General features: G+C 42.0%; 1 protein-coding gene across 7 annotated transcripts in view; it reads right to left on the minus strand.

Moving 5' to 3' along the window:
* Positions 1-235: 235 nt before the first annotated feature.
* LOC147321506 (protein NLRC3-like) overlaps positions 236-19,388 on the minus strand; it is a 55,828-nt gene continuing 36,675 nt past the window's right edge. For 4 of the 7 annotated variants that reach the window (XM_086305496.1, XM_086305498.1, XM_086305497.1 and 1 more), the window contains 8 exons: positions 17,700-17,881; positions 15,776-17,612; positions 6,525-6,698; positions 4,175-4,348; positions 2,704-2,877; positions 2,272-2,445; positions 1,793-1,968; positions 236-1,657 (listed from right to left, as the gene is read on the minus strand). In XM_086305496.1, the coding sequence (XP_086161622.1) occupies positions 1,806-1,968; positions 2,272-2,445; positions 2,704-2,877; positions 4,175-4,348; positions 6,525-6,698; positions 15,776-17,612; positions 17,700-17,881 (2,878 nt within the window). In that variant the 3' untranslated portion in view covers positions 236-1,657; positions 1,793-1,805. Of the gene's footprint in view, positions 1,658-1,792; positions 1,969-2,271; positions 2,446-2,703; positions 2,878-4,174; positions 4,349-6,524; positions 6,699-15,775; positions 17,613-17,699; positions 17,882-18,065; positions 18,967-19,388 lie in introns of those variants that run through there. The other 3 variants (XM_086305501.1, XM_086305500.1, XR_015130970.1) reach the window with 3 other exon arrangements.

A 19,388-nucleotide genomic window follows, 5' to 3' on the forward strand; every position in this document is an offset into this window, starting at 1 on the left:
ATAAACTTTTTCAGGAAAACAAGAATAATATTAAGGGCATTTGGAATATTTTTAAGGAGGTATTGGGTAACAAGAACACACCCTTAGATCGGCCTAATTATTTTATTAAGAATAATCAAGTTGTCGAAGACAAGACTGAAGTAGTAAACGAATTCAATTCCTTTTTTCTAAATGTTGGACCTAAAGGTCGTTCTACAAAGTATTGACTCAGGGGGCTGAATAATTACGCACACCCCACTTTGTAGTTATTTATTTATAAAACATGTTTGGAATCATGTATGATTTTCATTCCACTTCTCACCTGTACACCACTTTGTATTGGTCTTTCACATTGAATTCCAATAAAATTGATTCATCTTTGTGGCTGTAATGTGACAAAATGTGGAAAAGTTCAAGGTGGCCGAATACTTTTAACATCCATGTAGATGCTAAAAATGACACATTCCAGATCTTGTTTTAACATATGGCATAGAAAATGAACATTTAAGAATTTTTCTTGAAAACCCTCTCTTGTCTAGTAATTTCCAGATAACATTTAAATTGCCTTGGTAAATCATGCACTTGATGGTGACCTGTGTAATCGGCTTGAAGTTGTTCTGCATTGTTGTTAACAACATTACCACTGAATTCCTGATGAAAGCTCTTAGGGTCCTGTTGATGTTGTATAGTTCTACGCATTCCACTATCGATCTGCATGGTGTTGAGTTTTCCACTCTGGTGTTTCTGCTAATTTCTATCTCTGCCTTTATTGAGCCATATGCCTGTTCATCTTAGCCACTATGATGCCCGACAGGAGCTTCCACGTGGTACTGAAAATCTGAGGCAGGTTATTGGCTGGTAGTTGGATTGGACAGATCCCTTCTGAGGACCCTTGGGGATCAGGACTGCCCACTGTTCAATTAGCTTTTATGGTTGCGTTTAACCATTAGCAGCTACTCTGTGTTGGATGTCTACAACTGTGATGTTACTGGATCCTGTTCAGGGACCTTGCTGTAATCTTCTCCCAGCTCTGCTAGCCACAGGTTGCATCCTTCTCCCATTAGGTCTTCCAGTATTGTTCTGTCTCCAGCCTTGGTGGGGCTTTTCTCATATTGTTCATCTGACACTGAGAGTACACCTTGGATGGTTCAGTGGAGAACATCTTGTTTGTTATAATGGCTTCTATCTCTCTGGTTTACCATTTCAAGTGAATGAGTCTTTGCTTGGCAGTTTCTAAGGCCTCAGGTATTGGCAGCTTGCTGTACCTAGCATTCCTTTTTACATCACATCTTTGTGCAGCTCTGATAGTTGGCTAACTGCCCTCCATGCTACATTGATCTTGGCCTCTAGTTTCATTCTCCATTAAAAGTACTGCTTTTTATCTTGTAGCCAAGCATAGTAGTGATCCCTGCCAACAAGGTGTAGGGTGTAGTTGGTCACGGTAGGGATTTCCCATAATGGTGCATTCACATCTTCTTATAGACCTTACGACTGTAGTTCACTGAATCAAATGAAAGCCTTTATATAAATTTAAATAAAGACATCAAATGACTATCTAAGGGAAGGAAGACAAAATAAAATAATAAGTAATTCTAGGATGTTTGAATATGAACTCAGGGTGGTGATAGGCAGCTTAATGAAGGATGTCTCCTCCTCCATACTCCAGGTTCATGTAAACCTGCATGGATCAAAACAACAAATTACTTTTGGGTCAACTCAGAAATTATTCAAAATAAACATTTGACAAACGACTTTCTGTTGGTGGCTAGTTTTGAAATCTGTCCAAAATAGGCAAGTCTATTACTTTACTGACCTGACCAGAGTCTTTAATGAAGTGCCTTCAGAGACCAAAACATCAGCTTCAGTTCTTCATCAGTTTTCTTTAACTTGTTCAAACTCAGGTCAAGCACTCTTAGGGGACATTGGGTCGAGTTAAGAGCTAAGGACAGATAATCGCAGCCTTTATCTGTAATCTGACAGTTCTTTATCCTGTAGAAGGAAAGATTTTTATTTAACAGTGACTGCTGTTTTTTATAGTCTCCACATAGGGAAAATAGATATTATACCTTAGAGTCTTAAGTCTAAAGTTTTATATATATATATATATATATATATATATATATATATATATATATATGTGTGTGTGTGTGTGTGTGTGTGTGTGTGTGTGTGTGTGAGTGTGTGTGTGTGTGTATATGTGTGTGTGTATGTATGTATATATATGTATATATATATGCAAAATAATTATTCCTGGGATTCAGACTCTGCAAAAGGAGAAATTTGATTTTTTACCTTAAAGTCGTCAGGCTACAATTTCGATTCTCCAGCCCAGCAGACAGAAGTTTTACTCCGGAGTCATGCAATTTGTTGTGGCTCAAGTCTAGCTCTGTCAGACAGGAAGAGACTGACTTCAGAACTGAGCCCAGAAATGTACAGCAGCTTCCTGGTAGTTCACAGTGAGTAAGTCTGAAATTACAGTACATTTATTTACAATTCAGTCACAAAATTTTGCTCGTCATGTAATGTTACTGGCAGTAGTCCTGACTTTTTTAATTGTCTGGTGAGTCTGAGAATAGACAAGTCACTACAGAACAATTTGAAGAATTATTATTAATTCTTTACATTTAGAATTATTGAATAAAGGTTACTATAAAGGAGACCTTTATAGTAAACCTAGATTACTTTGGATGAGATTATAGATATGTGACACTGTCAAACACAGACCTCAAGGTTTCCAGTCTACATTTTGGACTTTCTAGTCCAGCTGAAAGCTGCTCCACTCCTGATTCCTGTAGCTCGTTTTGACTCAGGTCCAACTCTTTCAGATAGCACAAATTGTACTTCAGAGCTGAACCTAAATGAACACAGCTGATCTCTGACAAACTGCAGGACCTTAGTCTGAGTTTATAAAAGAAAAAAAAGGAAAAAATATCAAAAACACAACAACAAATTTTTCTAAGTAAATATTTTTCAAAAAGGTTCTTTTGACATTAAATCTCACCAGATATCGATAACAACGCATCCAATTCACACATGAAAAGATACCAAAACTGAAAATCTTAGAAATATGGTATCTAACTAGAGTCTTACTCTGGATGGCATTACCTGTGCCTCCAGTAATGCTATGAGGAACCTTGGATTCATTTTTGACCAGGATATGTCCTTCAACGCACATACTAAACAAATATTTAGGACTGCTTTCTTAACAGGCCCCTTATTTTATCTTAATGACCTTATATTACCATATCAACCTATTAGAGCACTCCGCTCTCACACTGCAGGCTTACTTGTTGTTCATAGAGTATTTAAAAGTAGAATGGGAGGCAGAGCCTTCAGTTTTCAGGCCCCTCTTCTGTGGAACCAGCTTCCAGTTTGGATTCAGGAGACAGACACTATCTCTACTTTTAAGATTAGGCTTCAAAATTTCCTTTGTTTTCCTTTTGCTAAAGCATATAGTTAGAGCTGGATCAGGTGACCCTGAATCCTCCATTAGTTATGCTGCAATAGGTGTAGGCTGTTGGAGGATTTCCATGCTGCACTGGGTGTTTCTTCTGGACTCACCCTTCTCTCTCCCAATATGTGTTAATAGACCTATCGGCATTGAATAATTAGTTTTTATAAATTTCTGTCTCTCTTCCACAGCATGTCTGTAAAGTCTTTCTTCCCTTTCCCCAACCAGTTGCAGAAGATGATTCTTTTGCTGTTGAAAGGGACTTTTTCGTTTATACTGTCACCAACGTGTTTGTTTAGGGGGTTATATGATCGTTGGGGTTTTTTCCCCTCTGCATGTATTATTGTAGCTTCTAGCTTACAATATAAAACTCTTGTTTTGATTTGGTGCTGTGTAAATAAAAGTGCATTGAATTGAATTGCATGTGTTTATTATTATTTGTTTGTTTATTTATTTATGTTAAGGTTAAATCTTGCTTTTTTCCGCCTTTCTTCTTGTTTGATGCTTTTGGGCAATTTGAAGAAACTGTGAATAATATTTTACATTTTAAAGCCAGCCAGCTATTGTCAACTAATACATTCATATGATAGAGTCTTCCAAAAAGACACAAACTTTTGCCAGCATGTGCATCAAATTCCAGGCTTTTGGTTTTGGGTATACAGTACCTCTTAGTTACCATTTTAGAAATCAAATAAAATTATTTCATGCATATCATTAAAAAAATATCTAAATATTGTTTCAGACCTCAAAGTCTCTAGTCTCCAGTCAGGACTCTGTAATCCAGCAGAAAGTCCTGCCACTCCTACATCATGCAGGTTGTTTCTGCTCAGGTCCAGTTCTCTCAGGTGGGAGGGGTTAGACTTCAGCGCTGAGACCAGAGAATCACAACTGATCTCTGTTAGTCCACAGTTAGCAAGTCTGTTGTTACAGAATAATACCAAGCAGAAAAGGTTAACATTATTATCATGTAAAATTACTCAAATATGCTTCACTGATCAGTAATAGAAGTTGATCTATATATTGTAACAAATGTACAACAAATAAATTGAGGACTTTTTTTGTATATTTGCCTGCACAATTTCAAGAAGAATACTACTCACAGCACAAAAAGTAATGTACTTTCAAACCAAAACTAGAAACTATTAAAAGTAATTTGAAGTGCATCCAGAAAATATTCACAGGGCTTTACTTTTTCCAGCAGTGCAGTCGGTTTTGGGGGAATTGCCAGGAGAGGATGATAGACAGCTGGTAACCTTGGTTTAATCATGCCTGCCCTATTTAAGCAGTACGTCGGGACTCAAATGAGTGGAGAGTTGGAGGAGAGAACCAGCAGCAGCAATGACAGCAACAATGTGCTGGTGGTGGCAACATCACCTGGCAGCCACCCACACAGTGGTTGCTGCAGCTGTTGCCCTTGCCGGTGGGAGTGGGCCCAGGTAGCAGCTCTCAGCTTCCCTGTGACACCGAGGATATCCTTTGAGTAAGTGTACTGAGCAAGGATGATCAAGGGAGGTCAAGAGCTAGTAACCATTGTTCAATCATGCCTTCCCTGTTTAAGCAGCACGCCAAGACTCAGAAGTAGACGAGCAGCAGCAGCAATGACAGCAACAACAACGTGCCGGTTGTGGAAACATCATGTTTTCGAAATTTCTGTGGTTTTTCTGCAGCAATGGCTACATTGCTGCTGGATTATAATCAATTAACCTATCCCCACAAGCTGCATGTCTTTGGACGGTGGGAGGAAGCCGGAGTACCCGGAGAGAACCCACGCAAACACGGGGAGAACATGCAAACTCCACACAGAAAGACCCCGGCCTGATGGTGGAATTGAACTCAGGACCTTCTTGCTGTGCGGCAACAGTGCTAACCACCGTGCCACCGTGCTGCCCTGTATACAGTTTATTTATTTTATTTAATTTAATTTACACAATAAAAAATAAATAAACTGTATACAGTTTATTTATTTTTTATTGTGTAAATTAAATTTTTGTAAAACTAAGGTTCCATGTGTCACTGTTGAAGTGGGGCATTAATCAGTGTGATGCCACTTGTAAACATGTTGCATGTGTGGGGTTTCCCAGCCAGAGCTGCATGGACTCCACACTGGTGAGGCACACTTTCTGTAGCTCCTCTCCCTGTACTAAATTGTACATTTAAATTTGTTGTATTTTTCTTTGCTAAGTATTAGTTCTTATGGCTAAAAGCTCCCAAAGTGTTTTTGATTGCTTTGAACGAGACAAATAGTAATTGGAACTTCATTTTATCTGTTACACCATCCGTTTATGTGGTCCTTACTTGTGCTAAACAGGGATGAGGAGAGGCCTGCTGTTGCTGTGTGACACTGATTTTGCTGCTGCACTTTGTCTTGTATAGTAAATGTATAGGTTTTGTTTTATGTGTATAATGAGTTCATGACCTGAGGCTGCACACTGAATAGTATTTTCAGCCATGTTGAGAAAAGTTAAAGTTGTTTGAATATGTATTGTGTAATTGATCCATCTTAGTGGGGATTTAAATATTACAAGTTATTATTAGTGGCTTCATATTTGTCTCTGTTTTACCCCACTATAACATTTGATTTTAAAGTGGCTGTTGGGAGAATCCACACCGTTGTTTTGATAGATTGTATTTTCTTTTATATATTGTAAGCAGAGCTGCATGGACTCCACACTGGGATGAGGAGAGGCCTGCTGTTGCTGAGTGACACTGATTTTGCTGCTGCACTTTGTCTTTTAGAAATAAATCCAGTTTCCAGCCAGTCTGTGTCTGTCGTCACAACGCAGTCAACCATTTGAAATCTGCTACCCCAAGCTTGTAACATTATACCCAAGAGGGCCTGAGGCTGTAATTGCTGCCAAAGGTGCTTCAACAAAGTATATAGAATTTTGAGGTGAAAAAATGAATTTAATCACTTTTGGAATGTAAGATGACAAAATGTGCAAGTGAAGCACTGTGAATACTTTCTGGATACACTATGTTTTAAACTTGAAAGTCGTAAACACAGGTTTCCACACAGCCCCAAATCACCACTAAAAAGTTATTTGTGACTAAAAGTTGTGATTTATGAGGTTCAAAAGGCAAAAATTAAACTAACACCAGTGTTTTAAGTCGACAGTTTGAACTCTCCAGTCCAGTAGACAGCTGCTTCAGTCTTGAATCCTGCAGTTTACTTCCTGTCAGGTCAAGCTCCGTCAGGTGGGAGGGGTCAGACTTCAGGGCAGAGGCCACAACTTTGTAGTGAGTCTCTGACAGCCAACATTCAGAAAGTCTGAGATTGAAGAAACAATGGAAGTCAGGGATTTATCCTAAATACTAAGGACAGAAAACAAAAATGGCAATCACTGTAAATGGAAAGTTAAAAAAGTGCACTGTGGAGCACTCATAGCTGTTGAGTCATATTTATCTCATGGAAGACCAAAGTGAGTGGATGTCAACGGACACCTACCTACCCACTGTGGCCTCTCACGGTCATGTTTGTTAGTACATTAATAATAAAAAATACACATTATAAAGGATAAGTGGAAGAGAATGAATGGATGGAACATCATAAAGGTAATTGAGCTATAGAAGAATAAATACGTTATCCCACAATGAACAGCAATTAAAGGTACAGTGCCACAAGTGGCTGGTAAGGGCCTTATACTACAATAGAATAGAATAGAATAGAATAGAATAGAATAGAATAGCCAACTTATTATCATTTAGTGCATACACCGGTTACTGCAGGTTAGAACGAAATTTCAGTGCATTTATGTGCAATTAATAGCATGCACAGCAACTATGAAATCGTGATGAAAAACAAAGAAGAGTAAATAAGTTATGAAATAACGAAGTTTGTTAAAAATCAGTCAAAGGAAAGCAGACATTGTGAAGGATTTGTCTTGGGACACATGAGGCTGAGAGAATCTTTTTACTGTCATATGCTAAAAATACAATAAGTATTATATGCTGTCCCTTTCAGTGAAAATAAAGCAATCTAACTATTCACACAGACAGACACCATGTCCAGCTGGTTAGCCACAGGATCTCTGGTCGTCATTCGCAACCACCTTTGGGGATGTATCCCATTTTGAACTCAGAACTTGCCAAGCAAAGACTTCAAAGACCAAGTAAAGACTAAGGCCTCAGGTATGGGAAGCTTGCTATACTTCTTAGGCATCCCTGTCTTCATCACACCTTTCTGCAGCACTAGTAGTTGGCTAACTTCCCTTTGTGTTGCCTTTATCTTGGCCTCTAGTCTCTTACTCCATGGAGGGTACCGCTCGTTGTGGCTGTTGATCTTGTAGCCAAGCATCTCAGTGATCACTGCTGCCGTGGTGTAGATTAACTGGTTGGTTTTGGTGATGGTCGCTGTAGGATTTTTTAGTAGACCTTCAAAGGACACTTCCTACAGTCTTGGTAATCAGCCATGGAGGGCCCAGGTTTCCAGCTTAGTTATAATCCTGCTCTCACACTCAACACCTTCAATGCCCAGATGTTCTTGGGACTTGGTACCCAATCTCAGAGGGTGGGGATAATGACATCGCCCCGCTTACTTGACATCCTGGCTCCCCCTTGCCAGGTGTTAAAGATTCCATGGGTCCCACATACTCTTCATGTTATATCTTCCTATTCTCATTCCTTGACCCCTTTATGCTTACTTGTTCCAGTAGCCAGGACACCAGGACACCTGACATGTAATTTGTTAACCCAGACAATATCCAAGCCTGGCTTCAGTTATATATATCTCACACATATCCGAGATAGGCATGGGAATTAGAGGGGCCTAGCCTGGGGACCCTTACTGGATACATATGCTCTAGTCAAGAGTGCGACCCCCACTGCTTTATTTAATTATTTTTCTTAATCAGAATCAGAAAAAGAATACTTTATTTATCCCAAAGGATTTTAAAGGTTACAGCAGGGAGCTCGCTAATGGCGCATGCACACTTACAAAGGAACCTTCTGACCAAGCTTTACTCAAACATCACATTGGGAAGACATGTCAGAGAGGTAGGCTAATAGGAAAAAACAACAAAAATACATAACATGAGGTCAGAAGAGAAGAAAAAAAAAACTCCACTAAGACTGAGCTCCTAATGGGAGAACAGTTTGAGAACAGAAACGGTGCGTTGGTGGTTCTTTGTGTCTGGGGGTGGGCGTCCGGGTACACACCGGCTCACTCCTTGGCGGCCGCTTATCGGGGCCTGGAGCCTGGGGCTCGCTCGGGCCACTTCGGAGGTGGGGTGCCCCCGGCCTCTCGGCCTGGGGCTCGGTCACTCAGGCACAGCTGGCTGCCGGCGGAGCTCACGGGCGCGTCACTGCAACTCCCCCTGGCTTCTGCTCCGCGGCTGCTGAGTGACCCCTCATCTGGGACTCTCCTCAGCTCTTACTGGGACAGTGGCGCGGCTGCCCCTCTGTTGGTCTTCCTTGGTCTCTTGTGTTCTGGGGGCCTCTGGATGTCTGGAGTTTTGATCTCCTCCATACCTGCTTCATACCCTGGAGGACGGGGCTGTGGCTCCCCACACTCCCTAGCAGATCGTTACATGGAGAAACCTTTGGAATGCAAGCATGCTGATCCACACAGGTATGCACACAGGTGTACCAACGGGTATTCACAGACGCGGACTACAGCTTTCTTGGCTGCTGCCTCAAAGCACATTGTGCGCTGTCTATCTTGCGCGCTGCACAATATCGTTTATTATTTAGTATCTACTGATATCTACTGCTAGCTAGTTTATTGTGATGCTGCCATTTTTTTTTTAGTATGTTGCTCTTTGTTGTTTGCTTTCTCTTCTGTTTTTTTTCTCCATACAGGTGACCCAGGTGTTTTGTTTTCTTTGTTTGTTTGTTTTTTGTTTTGTTTTTTCTTTCTTCCCCCCCTTCTCACCGTCTCTTCTCCCCTTTGGTTTTCTTTCTCTCCCTCTCTTTCTTTCATTCTTTCCCCCTGTCCTATCCCACAGTCATGTCTGTCCCGTTTGTAGCAACTGAAAATAAAATAAATTCATAATTATAATAAAGGTCAATCAAATGGACCAATATGGCAAGGCCATGATGATCCACTTGGTAAAATAAATCCGCTTGGCATCTTTCTTGGCCTTAAGACAACAATTCTGATGGCTAAAGATCCAAACGGGACACAAAAAAAAAAAAAAAAAAAAAGAGAACAGAAAAAAAACACCCCAGCACAAAAAGCACCTAACTGTCAATACACCATAGAAACACAAGACGGGCAACAGGAGTGGGTAAGGGTAAGAGACAGCCAGTGTAGACAGTGCATCCGGTCCTGCAGCATGTCTGCACTGGTCCAGTTGACCTGCCATCTGCCCCGGGAGGGAACCAAAGCATGGGAGGAGGCGTTAGATTCGGGGGAGTGGGGGTGATAGTGAGGGTGTATCAGTATCAGTGTACATGTTTTGTGCGTGTGCGTGTATCCCATGCTCAGCTGAGAGAAAGTGTCACCACGCCCGGTTAAGCGAAGGTCAACAGTCTCCAGTGGACCCAGGTGGCCTTGAAGGAGGTACAAAGAGTTCTGACAACAATCCTGTTATCATGGAGAATTTTGTTGTTCTAGTCAGCTTCGACCATGGCAAGCCTTCAGCTGGCGCCACTGGGATAGTTGCATGAGCGAAGATGGTGAATGTTTGGGTTTAGTGCGAACAACTGCATCCAATTTTTTACAGTTGGTCTAATGTCCATCACTGGTCCCCAATTCTCTCAATTCCCATTGTTCTTCTCCAAGATCTTATCCATATTGCATTCAAAACACAGTCTGAGTACTCACAGCCCTGCCAATCGTCTATCATGTTGGCCAGCCTTATGGGATTTTGAACAGCTGTAGCCGCTTCTTGTTCTTCAATAAGCCAGGTCCGAGCCAGCTCCAGTCAGCCAGAAATCTGTTATTGTGGTTCCGCATTGGTAGATGTCCTCCATCGAAAGTGTCACCAGACACACGACGCAACCGACCATTGAGTATCCGGCAGCAAACGTGTCTGCAGGACAATCGGACTCTCCCAAGCCCAGGAGAGTGTCAATTCTGTTACGGGACCAGTTGATCAAATCCATAATTATTTAGATTTTAGAGAACAACACTGAGAAACTCCTTCAGGGATATAGTTAGACTGGAACCCATCGCCAGATCGTCCTGTCTCAGGAAAACCAGGGCCATCACATATGTCCCCTTACATCCCGCCCATCACCTGTTTGACCCACTGGCCTTTGGTCAGCGCTTCCAGACTCACAAACAGCTTCTTCCCCTGGCCCATTCGGACTGTAAACAACACTACTAAAGAAAACTTCACAGAGCAAAGCACAACATTCAACTACTCGTTAGCCTCAAGACAAAAACAAAAAACATAACAAGTAATTTACAAAAACAAATTAATGGAAAGGCTGATCAATTCTAAAACAACATTCTTTGAACACATGAAAGTCAGATCAACCTCCAAGATAATGGATGGAAGAACAAAAGATGGAGCGGACACCTCTAAATGTCAAAAATGACACCACAACAGAACTGTCAGATAGAGCAGGGCGATATGGCCAAAAATATTTATCACGATATATATTTGACAATTTGCGATAATGATATAACTGACAATATAATTGATGCGAGACAAAATACAACTCCACAACTTTACTAGCGCAAAAAAAACCCCATCCATTTATTTTCACTTAAACAAGCAGCTGTTTTTTTTATGTGCATTAAAGCTATATAAAAATTTAACAGTGAAAATGCATATTCCTTGCTGAAAGTTTAACCAAAAGGCATTTCCAGTAGAAATGGGCTGACATATCCTGAGCATAACCATATATAATGTCCACTGAAGTTAAAAAGAGGTGCTTTGCTACATTAAACTGCAGTGTGCCAAATAAAAAAGGTCAAATATGTATTTTTCGGACCATAGGGTGCACGGAATTATAAGACACATTAAGCGAAACAAAGCAGTCAGATAAATCAAACTTTATTGAACTCATTCTTCTTGCTTCCTCCACTTCTGTACTATTGATTCATTAATGCTGTATTCTATCACAGCTGCTCTATTCCCATGTTGCAGTATATTAATGGCTAACTTCGTAATGTGGATGGATTATCTCAGTTGTTCTCCTGACTGAAGTTTGGTCCGTTTACAGCATCCTGCCGTGCAATTGCATTTGTCCCTAACCACCAGGAACCCTCACGTTAACTTTTATCGAGGGGAAAAGTGTTAGCGTTGATTCCTCCAGCTTCACTGTTTATATTATGCTAACATAGCTGCTAACATAGCTGTGTCGCTAGCGATCACGTAGCACATCATTATATACCAGCTAGCCCAACTTCAGTAACCCTACAAACGTCACTGCTGTTTAGTTTCCTGTCTTCATGTATGTTGGAAGTGATAGCAGAGCAGTACGTTTGAATTTTTTCAGAAATCTCTCAGTCAGAACATGCTTTATCATGCTTAGGTAACTAGCGAAACTAGCGAGCTAACTTCCGCTAGCTTCCTGCTAACTTCTAACTTCGTTAAATGTAATAAATTCTTTTTTCATGGATGCCTGGATGTAGAGCTGGGCGATAGAACGATAACAATATGTATCGCGATATAACTTTTACTCGATAGAGAAATTAAGCTATCGCGATAGACCTCGCTGCGCTTGTCCTCTTAAAAAAAAAAAAGGTCAGCCAATCCAAATTAAGTAGCGCAGAGCCGAACCAATCACAGCCGCAGCGTCACGTCGCGTGACTTGTTACGTACAGCACAAGTGCCAAGCCGCACGTGTGTTTGTTTGGGAAGCAGCCAGCGGGTAATGGAGCCAGCGCGTAATGGAGGAAATGAGTGTGCCGACTAGAAAAATCAACCGAGCGTGACCTTAAGAGAAAACAGATGATGGTTCCAATGCCGGAGAGATTGTCGAACGGAAGAGCCATAGAAGCTCCGTAGTGTGAAGGTATTTTGGCTATTTCAAGTCTGACAAAAAATAGAGTAGCGTGCACTGTAAATTGTGCCGAAAACAAGTCTGGAAATACAATAAACTGGTGCATGCGTCACACTGTGCGCCACGTTATTGTTTCGGTGAAATGAATTTCTACAATACTGTTACTGTTAATTCTACTCTCTGCAGTGTTTTAAATGCTTACATATATACACAGTTACTGTCCCTCCACACATACGACTCGGTTCTGCTTCTATGCCCCAGCTTTGTTTACTTTTTCCCACCGAGGCTTCTAGACTTCTGATTGGCCAACATTTCTGCACGGTTAGGAATCTAGCGCCACCTGCTGCTTTGGCATGTTCATAGCAGCGTTTTCCTTCATTTCTGCCTTTATGTGTGGACGGGATTATTTTTTAAAACGAAAACGGAAAATCTCAGTTTTCAAAAATACCCGTGTACGTGTGGACGTAGCCTCAGTCTCTGACTGGAAGCGCTGATTCGTCATTCGGCTTTTGTCAGACTAAAGTAACTGTTAAAACTGTTTGAAAAGATAAGCTATACAACAAGGAGAGATTGAGAATTTCCTTTTAGTTCTCAGTTTATTTGATATTGACAAAAGTTAGTCAGTTTTGTCTGTTCTTCTGTAAAACAAACTAAGATTTATTTTTAGAATTAATATTTTGTTTCTAAGTGGATTTGACAATTTAGTCTGTTTCGTTTGTTCTATTTTGAAACTTAAACGCTTTAGCAGCTGCCTTTTGTGTAGTTTGCAATATTTGCCTTTATTTATCTGAAAAAGTCTCATGTTCCTTAAGTACATCTACCCTGTTGAACTTATTATGAGAAATAAATATTTAAATCAAAACAAGCTGCTGATTATTTCACATTTTACTTGTGAGCAACGGCACATTTAAATCTTACAAATATAGTTATTTGGCTTATATCGTGATAGATATCGTTATCGACTGAAATGAAAAAAACATATCGTGATATGAAAAAATCTCATATCGCCCAGCTCTACCTGGATGTCAAACTTCATAGTTACACCTGGTAAAGCAGCAATGCTGATCGTTTTATTAAAGACGAAAGAATTTAGACAGTTTTTAGCTCTCTCAGCTCTCAGCGAAGGCGGTCGCACTTCTCCTCTCCTCCTCACCCTTATCTTCCCTGCTTGCCTCTATGTCCTCGTCTTGTCTTGCGTGCATTACTTTCCCTGGAACAGTCTCTCACTGTCGTTCTCTAAACCTAAAAGACAATTATGGATTTGATCAACTGGTCTCTGAGTGCTATTGACACCCTTTTCTCAACGAGAAGTCGGGGCTCGGGAGAGCCTGAGTGCCCTGGAGGGACTTTCCCTGCCGGTTACACGATGGACGGGTGGCAGAACTGGAGGACTGTGTGCCTGGCGGGACTGTCGATCGAGGACGCTGAAGATATCTACCTATTCGGAACCATGATAACAGGGTTCATGCTGATCGGCGTTGGCCTAGCCCTGCTTTATCAGAGAAATAAGAGAGCGGAACCGGCTGTTCAAACCCCCACATGGCTGCCCGCTGGATTCGAAGCGCCGGGACGAGGTGCGACCTCTCACAGCGAACGTAATATGGTCAACACCTTGGAGACGCTTACTGCTGCTGTGAAGGCTCAAAACAACACCATTGAGCGTATGAGGGGAAACATCAGAGAGAGGCCTGCTCAAAATGACACCCTTGAGCGACAGTTGGAAAACATCGCAGAACGGATCACTGCAGTTGTGAAGTCTCAGAATCAAAAGACTGACAACACCTTGGAACTGAAGTTTGATACCATCATGGGGAGGCTCGCGGCTCTCCAACGCGAAGTTGAGGGACCAGTCTCAGAGTGCTAAAATTCGAGCTGCTCACAAAACAGAAATCAACAATATTCAACATTCGGACACCACGGCGCCAGCTGCAGGCCCAAGGCTGGAGCCCACCAAAACAACTCCCTGATAACGACTGTGTGATGACTATTCTTCCCGTCCCATGAAGGCCACCTGGGTTGGCTGGCAGACTGTTTACTTAGCCTGATAGTGCGAAGGACACTGTCTCCGCTGAACTCTGGACACACACACACACACACTTACACTGACAAGCACTCACTCATCCCCCTCCCTTTCCAACGCCTTCGATGCTTGTGCCCTACCGGGGAAGATAGCAGTCAACTGGACCAGCGCAGATGCTGCAGGACCGGATGCGCTGTCTACGCCGGCTCTCTCTTACCCTTTACCCGCCCCTGTTGCTTGTCTCGTGTTTCTATGGTGTATTGATAGTCATGTGCTTTTGTGCTGAGGTGTTTTTTCTGTTATCAAACTGTTCTCCCACCAGGAGCTCAGTCTGAGTGGAGTTTTTTTTTCTTCTCCTCTTACCTCATGTAGTGTATTTTCGTTGTTTTTTCCTATCAGCCTACCTTTCTGACATGTCTCCCCAATGTGATGTTTGTGTAAAGTTGGTCAGAAGGTTCCTTTGTGAGTGCGCATGCGCCATTAGCGTGCTGCCTGCTGTAACCCCTAATTTCCCTCGGGATGAATAAAGTATTCTGATTCTGATTCTGATTTTAACTCTCAGTGATGCTGCAGTGTTCGTTTGACTTTGGAACCTGAAGGGAAAGGAGTTTAGGACCCAGATCACTCCCAGATTTACGAGCACCTTAGTCCGACAAATACGGCAATAACGACGGCCCGCTTGCGTGTTCTACAAAGAAAAATGTGCTTTGGTGGGTATCTGATGGACAAACACCAAATCACTTCCACATCACTGAAGTTTCACCATTTTTACAAACCAATTCTGGTTCATCTGTTTCACTCAATCGGCCATGTGCGTATGAAAACAAAGGCGCGTTTTACCCATATTCTATCGCGATATTTCATTTTCTTATCGTTGCCTAACATTGTATCGGTATTACCGTGAACGGTACAATATGGCCCAGCCCTACTGTCAGATGTACAGGAAGATATTACTCTCCCAGTCACTAACATGTACCAAAGCTTCACAAGACACATAGACAGTGATCTAAAATATTGTGTAAACTCAACAGACCCAGGAGGAATATAAAACCCGTTTATGTGAAGCCTATGCAGCTGCATGTCACGGCTGAAGAGCAAACCAAAGGCAGGAGGAAATCCATTCTATACTCCACAGGTTCAGATTTCAATTATTCCAAAGAGCTTTAACAAAATTCCTTATTTACCATTAAGAAAAGAAGATTTTGTATGAAAATGACCAAAAAAAACCTTTTCAACGTTTTTGTTGAAACTTCAAATTAAAGCTCAGAATCTGAAATTATCACACTATTTTCATTTTAAATAAATTTAGTGTGAAGAGAACAAACTATAAAGTTGTGTCACCATTCACATACTTCTAGACCTTAGAGTATATATCAGACAGCTGATGGCATCTTTACAGTTTTTAGGATGATATTAACATCTGGACTCACCGAGCCTTCCTGCAGTTTCTCACAGCCGGAATAAGCCTTAGTCTACCCTCCCATGATGTGTTGTATTCATCCAGGTCAAACTCATCCAGAACCTCCTCTGTCATCTGTAGCATGTAGGCCAGAGCTGAGCAGTGGATCTCAGAGAGTTTCTTCTCTGATCTGTTCTCTGACTTTAGGAAATCCAAGATTTCCTGATGTACTGAGAGGTCATTCATCTCCATCAGACAGTGGAAGATGTTGATGATTCTGTCAGGAGAAATAAACTTAGCTTTCATCTCCTTCAAGTTGTTAATGATTCTCTCAATAACTTCTGGACTGTTCTCTGTCTGACCCAGCAGACCACATAATATTATTTGGTTGGACTCCAGACATAGGCCATACAGGAAGCGGACAAACAGGTCCAGGTGGCCATTTTTACTCTGAAGAGATTTGTTTAGGCCCATGTGCAAAAAGTCAGCTACAGATGTGTAATACAAGTCTTCATCATAATCCTCATCATCATCTTCCTCCTCTTCATTCATTTCATCTTCCAGGAAGTCCTCCAGCACCTCCGTCTTCCTGTTAGTGAAACAGTGGAACATGTAGACAGCAGCCAGAAACTCCTGAATGCTCAGATGAACAAAGCAGTAGACTGGTTTCTGGAAGATCACACACTCTCTTTTGAAGATCTCTGTACAAACTCCTGAGTACACCGAGGCCTCTGTCACATCCAGACCACACTGCTCCAGGTCTTCTTGGTAGAACATGATGTTTCCTTTCTCCAGATGTTCAAACGCCAGCCTCCCCAGCTTCAGAAGAACTTCCCTGTCAGCCTCCGTCAGCTCCTGTGGACTCGTCTCATGTCCCTCGGGGTACTTGTTCTTCTTCCTCTTTGTCTGAACCAGCAGGAAGTGTGAGTACATGTCAGTCAGGGTCTTGGGCAGCTCTCCTCTCTGCTCTGTAGTCAACATGTGCTCCAGAACTGTAGCAGTGATCCAGCAGAAGACTGGGATTCTACACATGATGTGGAGGCTCCTGGATGTCTTCATGTGGGAGATGATTCTGCTGGACAGCTCTTCATCACTGAATCTCCTCCTGAAGTACTCCTCCTTCTGGGCGTCAGTGAAGCCTCGTACTTCTGTTAGCCTGTCAACACATGTAGGAGGGATCTGATTGGCTGCTGCAGGTCGGGAAGTTATCCAGACGAGAGCCGAGGGAAGCAGATTCCCCTGGATGAGGTTTGTCAGCAGCTGGCTGACTGATGACTTCTGTGTGACATCAGACAGCAGCTTCCTGTTGGTGAAATCCAATGAAAGTCTGCTTTCATCCAGGCCGTCAAAGATGAACAAAAGCTGAGAGACAGCCAGCTTCTCTGCTGTGACCTTCTGTAATGTTGGATGGAAAACATGGAGCAGCTCCAGAAGACTGTACTGCTCATCTCTGATCAGGTTCAGCTCCCTGAATGAAAGCAGAACCACCACACTGACATGTTGGTTCTCCAAGCCCTTTGCCCAGTCCAGAGTGAACTTCTGCACTGCAAAGGTTTTTCCAACACCAGCCACGCCGTTGGTCAGAACCACTCTGATGGGTCTCTGTTGGTCAGGTAAGGCTTTAAAGATGTCCTGGCACCTGATTGGAGCGTCATGGAGGGCGTCCATCTTGGAAGCTGTCTCCAGCTGCCTCACCTCATGTTGGGTATGAACCTCTTCACTCTGTCCCTCTGTGATGTAGAGCTCAGTGTAGATGGTGTTGAGGAGGGTTCTACTTCCTGTTTCATCACTTCCTTCAGTCACACATTCACATCTCCTCCTCAGACTGATCTTATGTTTATCTAAAGCCTCCTGCAGATCAACATCTGCTGAAAGACATGATAATATTTAAGACCAAAAAGGAAGAAAACTTCAATGTTTGAAAAATCTATTAGTAGACAGATGTTCAATCTTACTATGTATACAGCTCCTCTGTCCAGTTGACTGCAGTCCATTGCTCGATCTTTCTCCATTATGGGGACAGGAGTCATCTTCTGTGTGTCCACAGCTAGTAGAAACGGGATGTTTCAGGACATCCTGACACAAAGCACACATAGGCAGCTGCTGACCCCCACCATCAGGACTCCTGTTATTGTCTCTGTGAAAATTCAGGAAAAATAAAAACTATGTCCAGATGAACAGAATCAAATTTTAGGGATTGGCTTACCTGGATGATGAGCATGCATCAGTATGTTTTATATAGTATTGCCAAATGTAATAATGCACTTTTATTTAATCTAAGATAGCACACATAAGCTCTGATGTATTTAAGTGATTCTCACAATAGTTACTATTCTTCAATCAGTCCAGGGCTGACTGGAAGCTCTTGGTGGCACTGTCACTTGGGGTTCGCTCTCTGCAGTAGAGTGTCACTTCCTGTTCCACCCACTGGGGTCAAACTCTTGTAATTGCCGATTCTGTTCTCAGACATGTGAAGCTAGAGACACCAGCAACCATAGACAATTGTCTTCCAGGGGCCAGAGCAGGCAACATTGAGGAAAATTTAAAACTGCTGGCTAAGGGTAAACGTAAATTCAGTAAAATTATGATTCACGGCGGCAATAATGACACCTGGATGTGGGCTCCATAGATAATTGGCAAACCTTCTGGATGAAACCTGCTCTTGTTAGGAGAGACGGCATCCATCCCACTTTGGATGGAGCAGCTCTCATTTCTAGAAATATGGACAAATTTATTAAACCCACCATTTGATTGAACATGAAAAAAAAAAATCACAAAGAGAGAACAATACAGTATCCACATCTGAACCAAAGAGTAAAACAGTGAAATGTGGATTATTAGATTAGATTAGATTAGATTAGATTAGATTAGATTAGATTAGATTAGATTAGATTAGATGAAACTTTATTAGTCCCTCGGGTGGGTTCCTCCGGGAAATTCAGTTTCCAGTAGCAAAGCACCGAAAGAAGTTGCATGTTACAGATACATTAAGGGGAATGAGAGTAAGGATATAAGTATAAATACACCATATATACACATATACACATATATAGATACAGAATATACAATATGGATAAATAGGATTGCTCATTTGAGTGAGTATATTGCACAGTGATTATTGGACAGTCAAATATAAGAAAAAAGACAAAACAAAAACAAAAAACAAATATTGCAAATATTGCACAGTGTAGAGAAGCACCTACAGCTCAGTTGTTCCCGCCCTTCCTTGTCCCCCTGTCTCCCCTCCCTCTCCCCTCCAGTGAGGAGTTAAACAGTCTGATGGCGTGTGGGACAAAGGAGTTTTTAAGTCTGTTGGTTTTTGACTTTGGGAGAAGCAGCCTGTCGCTGAATAGGCTCCTCTGATTGTTTACGACCGTGTGCAGAGGATGCCCGGCATTGTTCATAATGTCAAATCCTTCCCAAATCAAAAACCCTGGATTAACGGAAATGTTCGCGCGGCACGGAACACCGCCTTTGCCTCCGCGAACACATCGGACTACAAACACGCACATTACCAACTCCGGAAGACGATCAAAGCAGCCAAACGTGAGTACAGGGACAGGGTGGAGCAACAGTTTGACAACCCTCGGAGTATGTGGCAGGGACTAAACACGATCACAGACTTTAGAGGGAAAACCAGCACA

This window comes from Aulonocara sp. 'chitande type north' Nkhata Bay, linkage group LG9 (assembly GCF_057382095.1).
Source record: "Aulonocara sp. 'chitande type north' Nkhata Bay isolate Kocher_YH1m ecotype deep benthic linkage group LG9, A_spYH_male_GT1.1, whole genome shotgun sequence".
In the NCBI taxonomy this organism is placed as follows: Eukaryota; Metazoa; Chordata; class Actinopteri; order Cichliformes; family Cichlidae; genus Aulonocara; species Aulonocara sp. 'chitande type north' Nkhata Bay.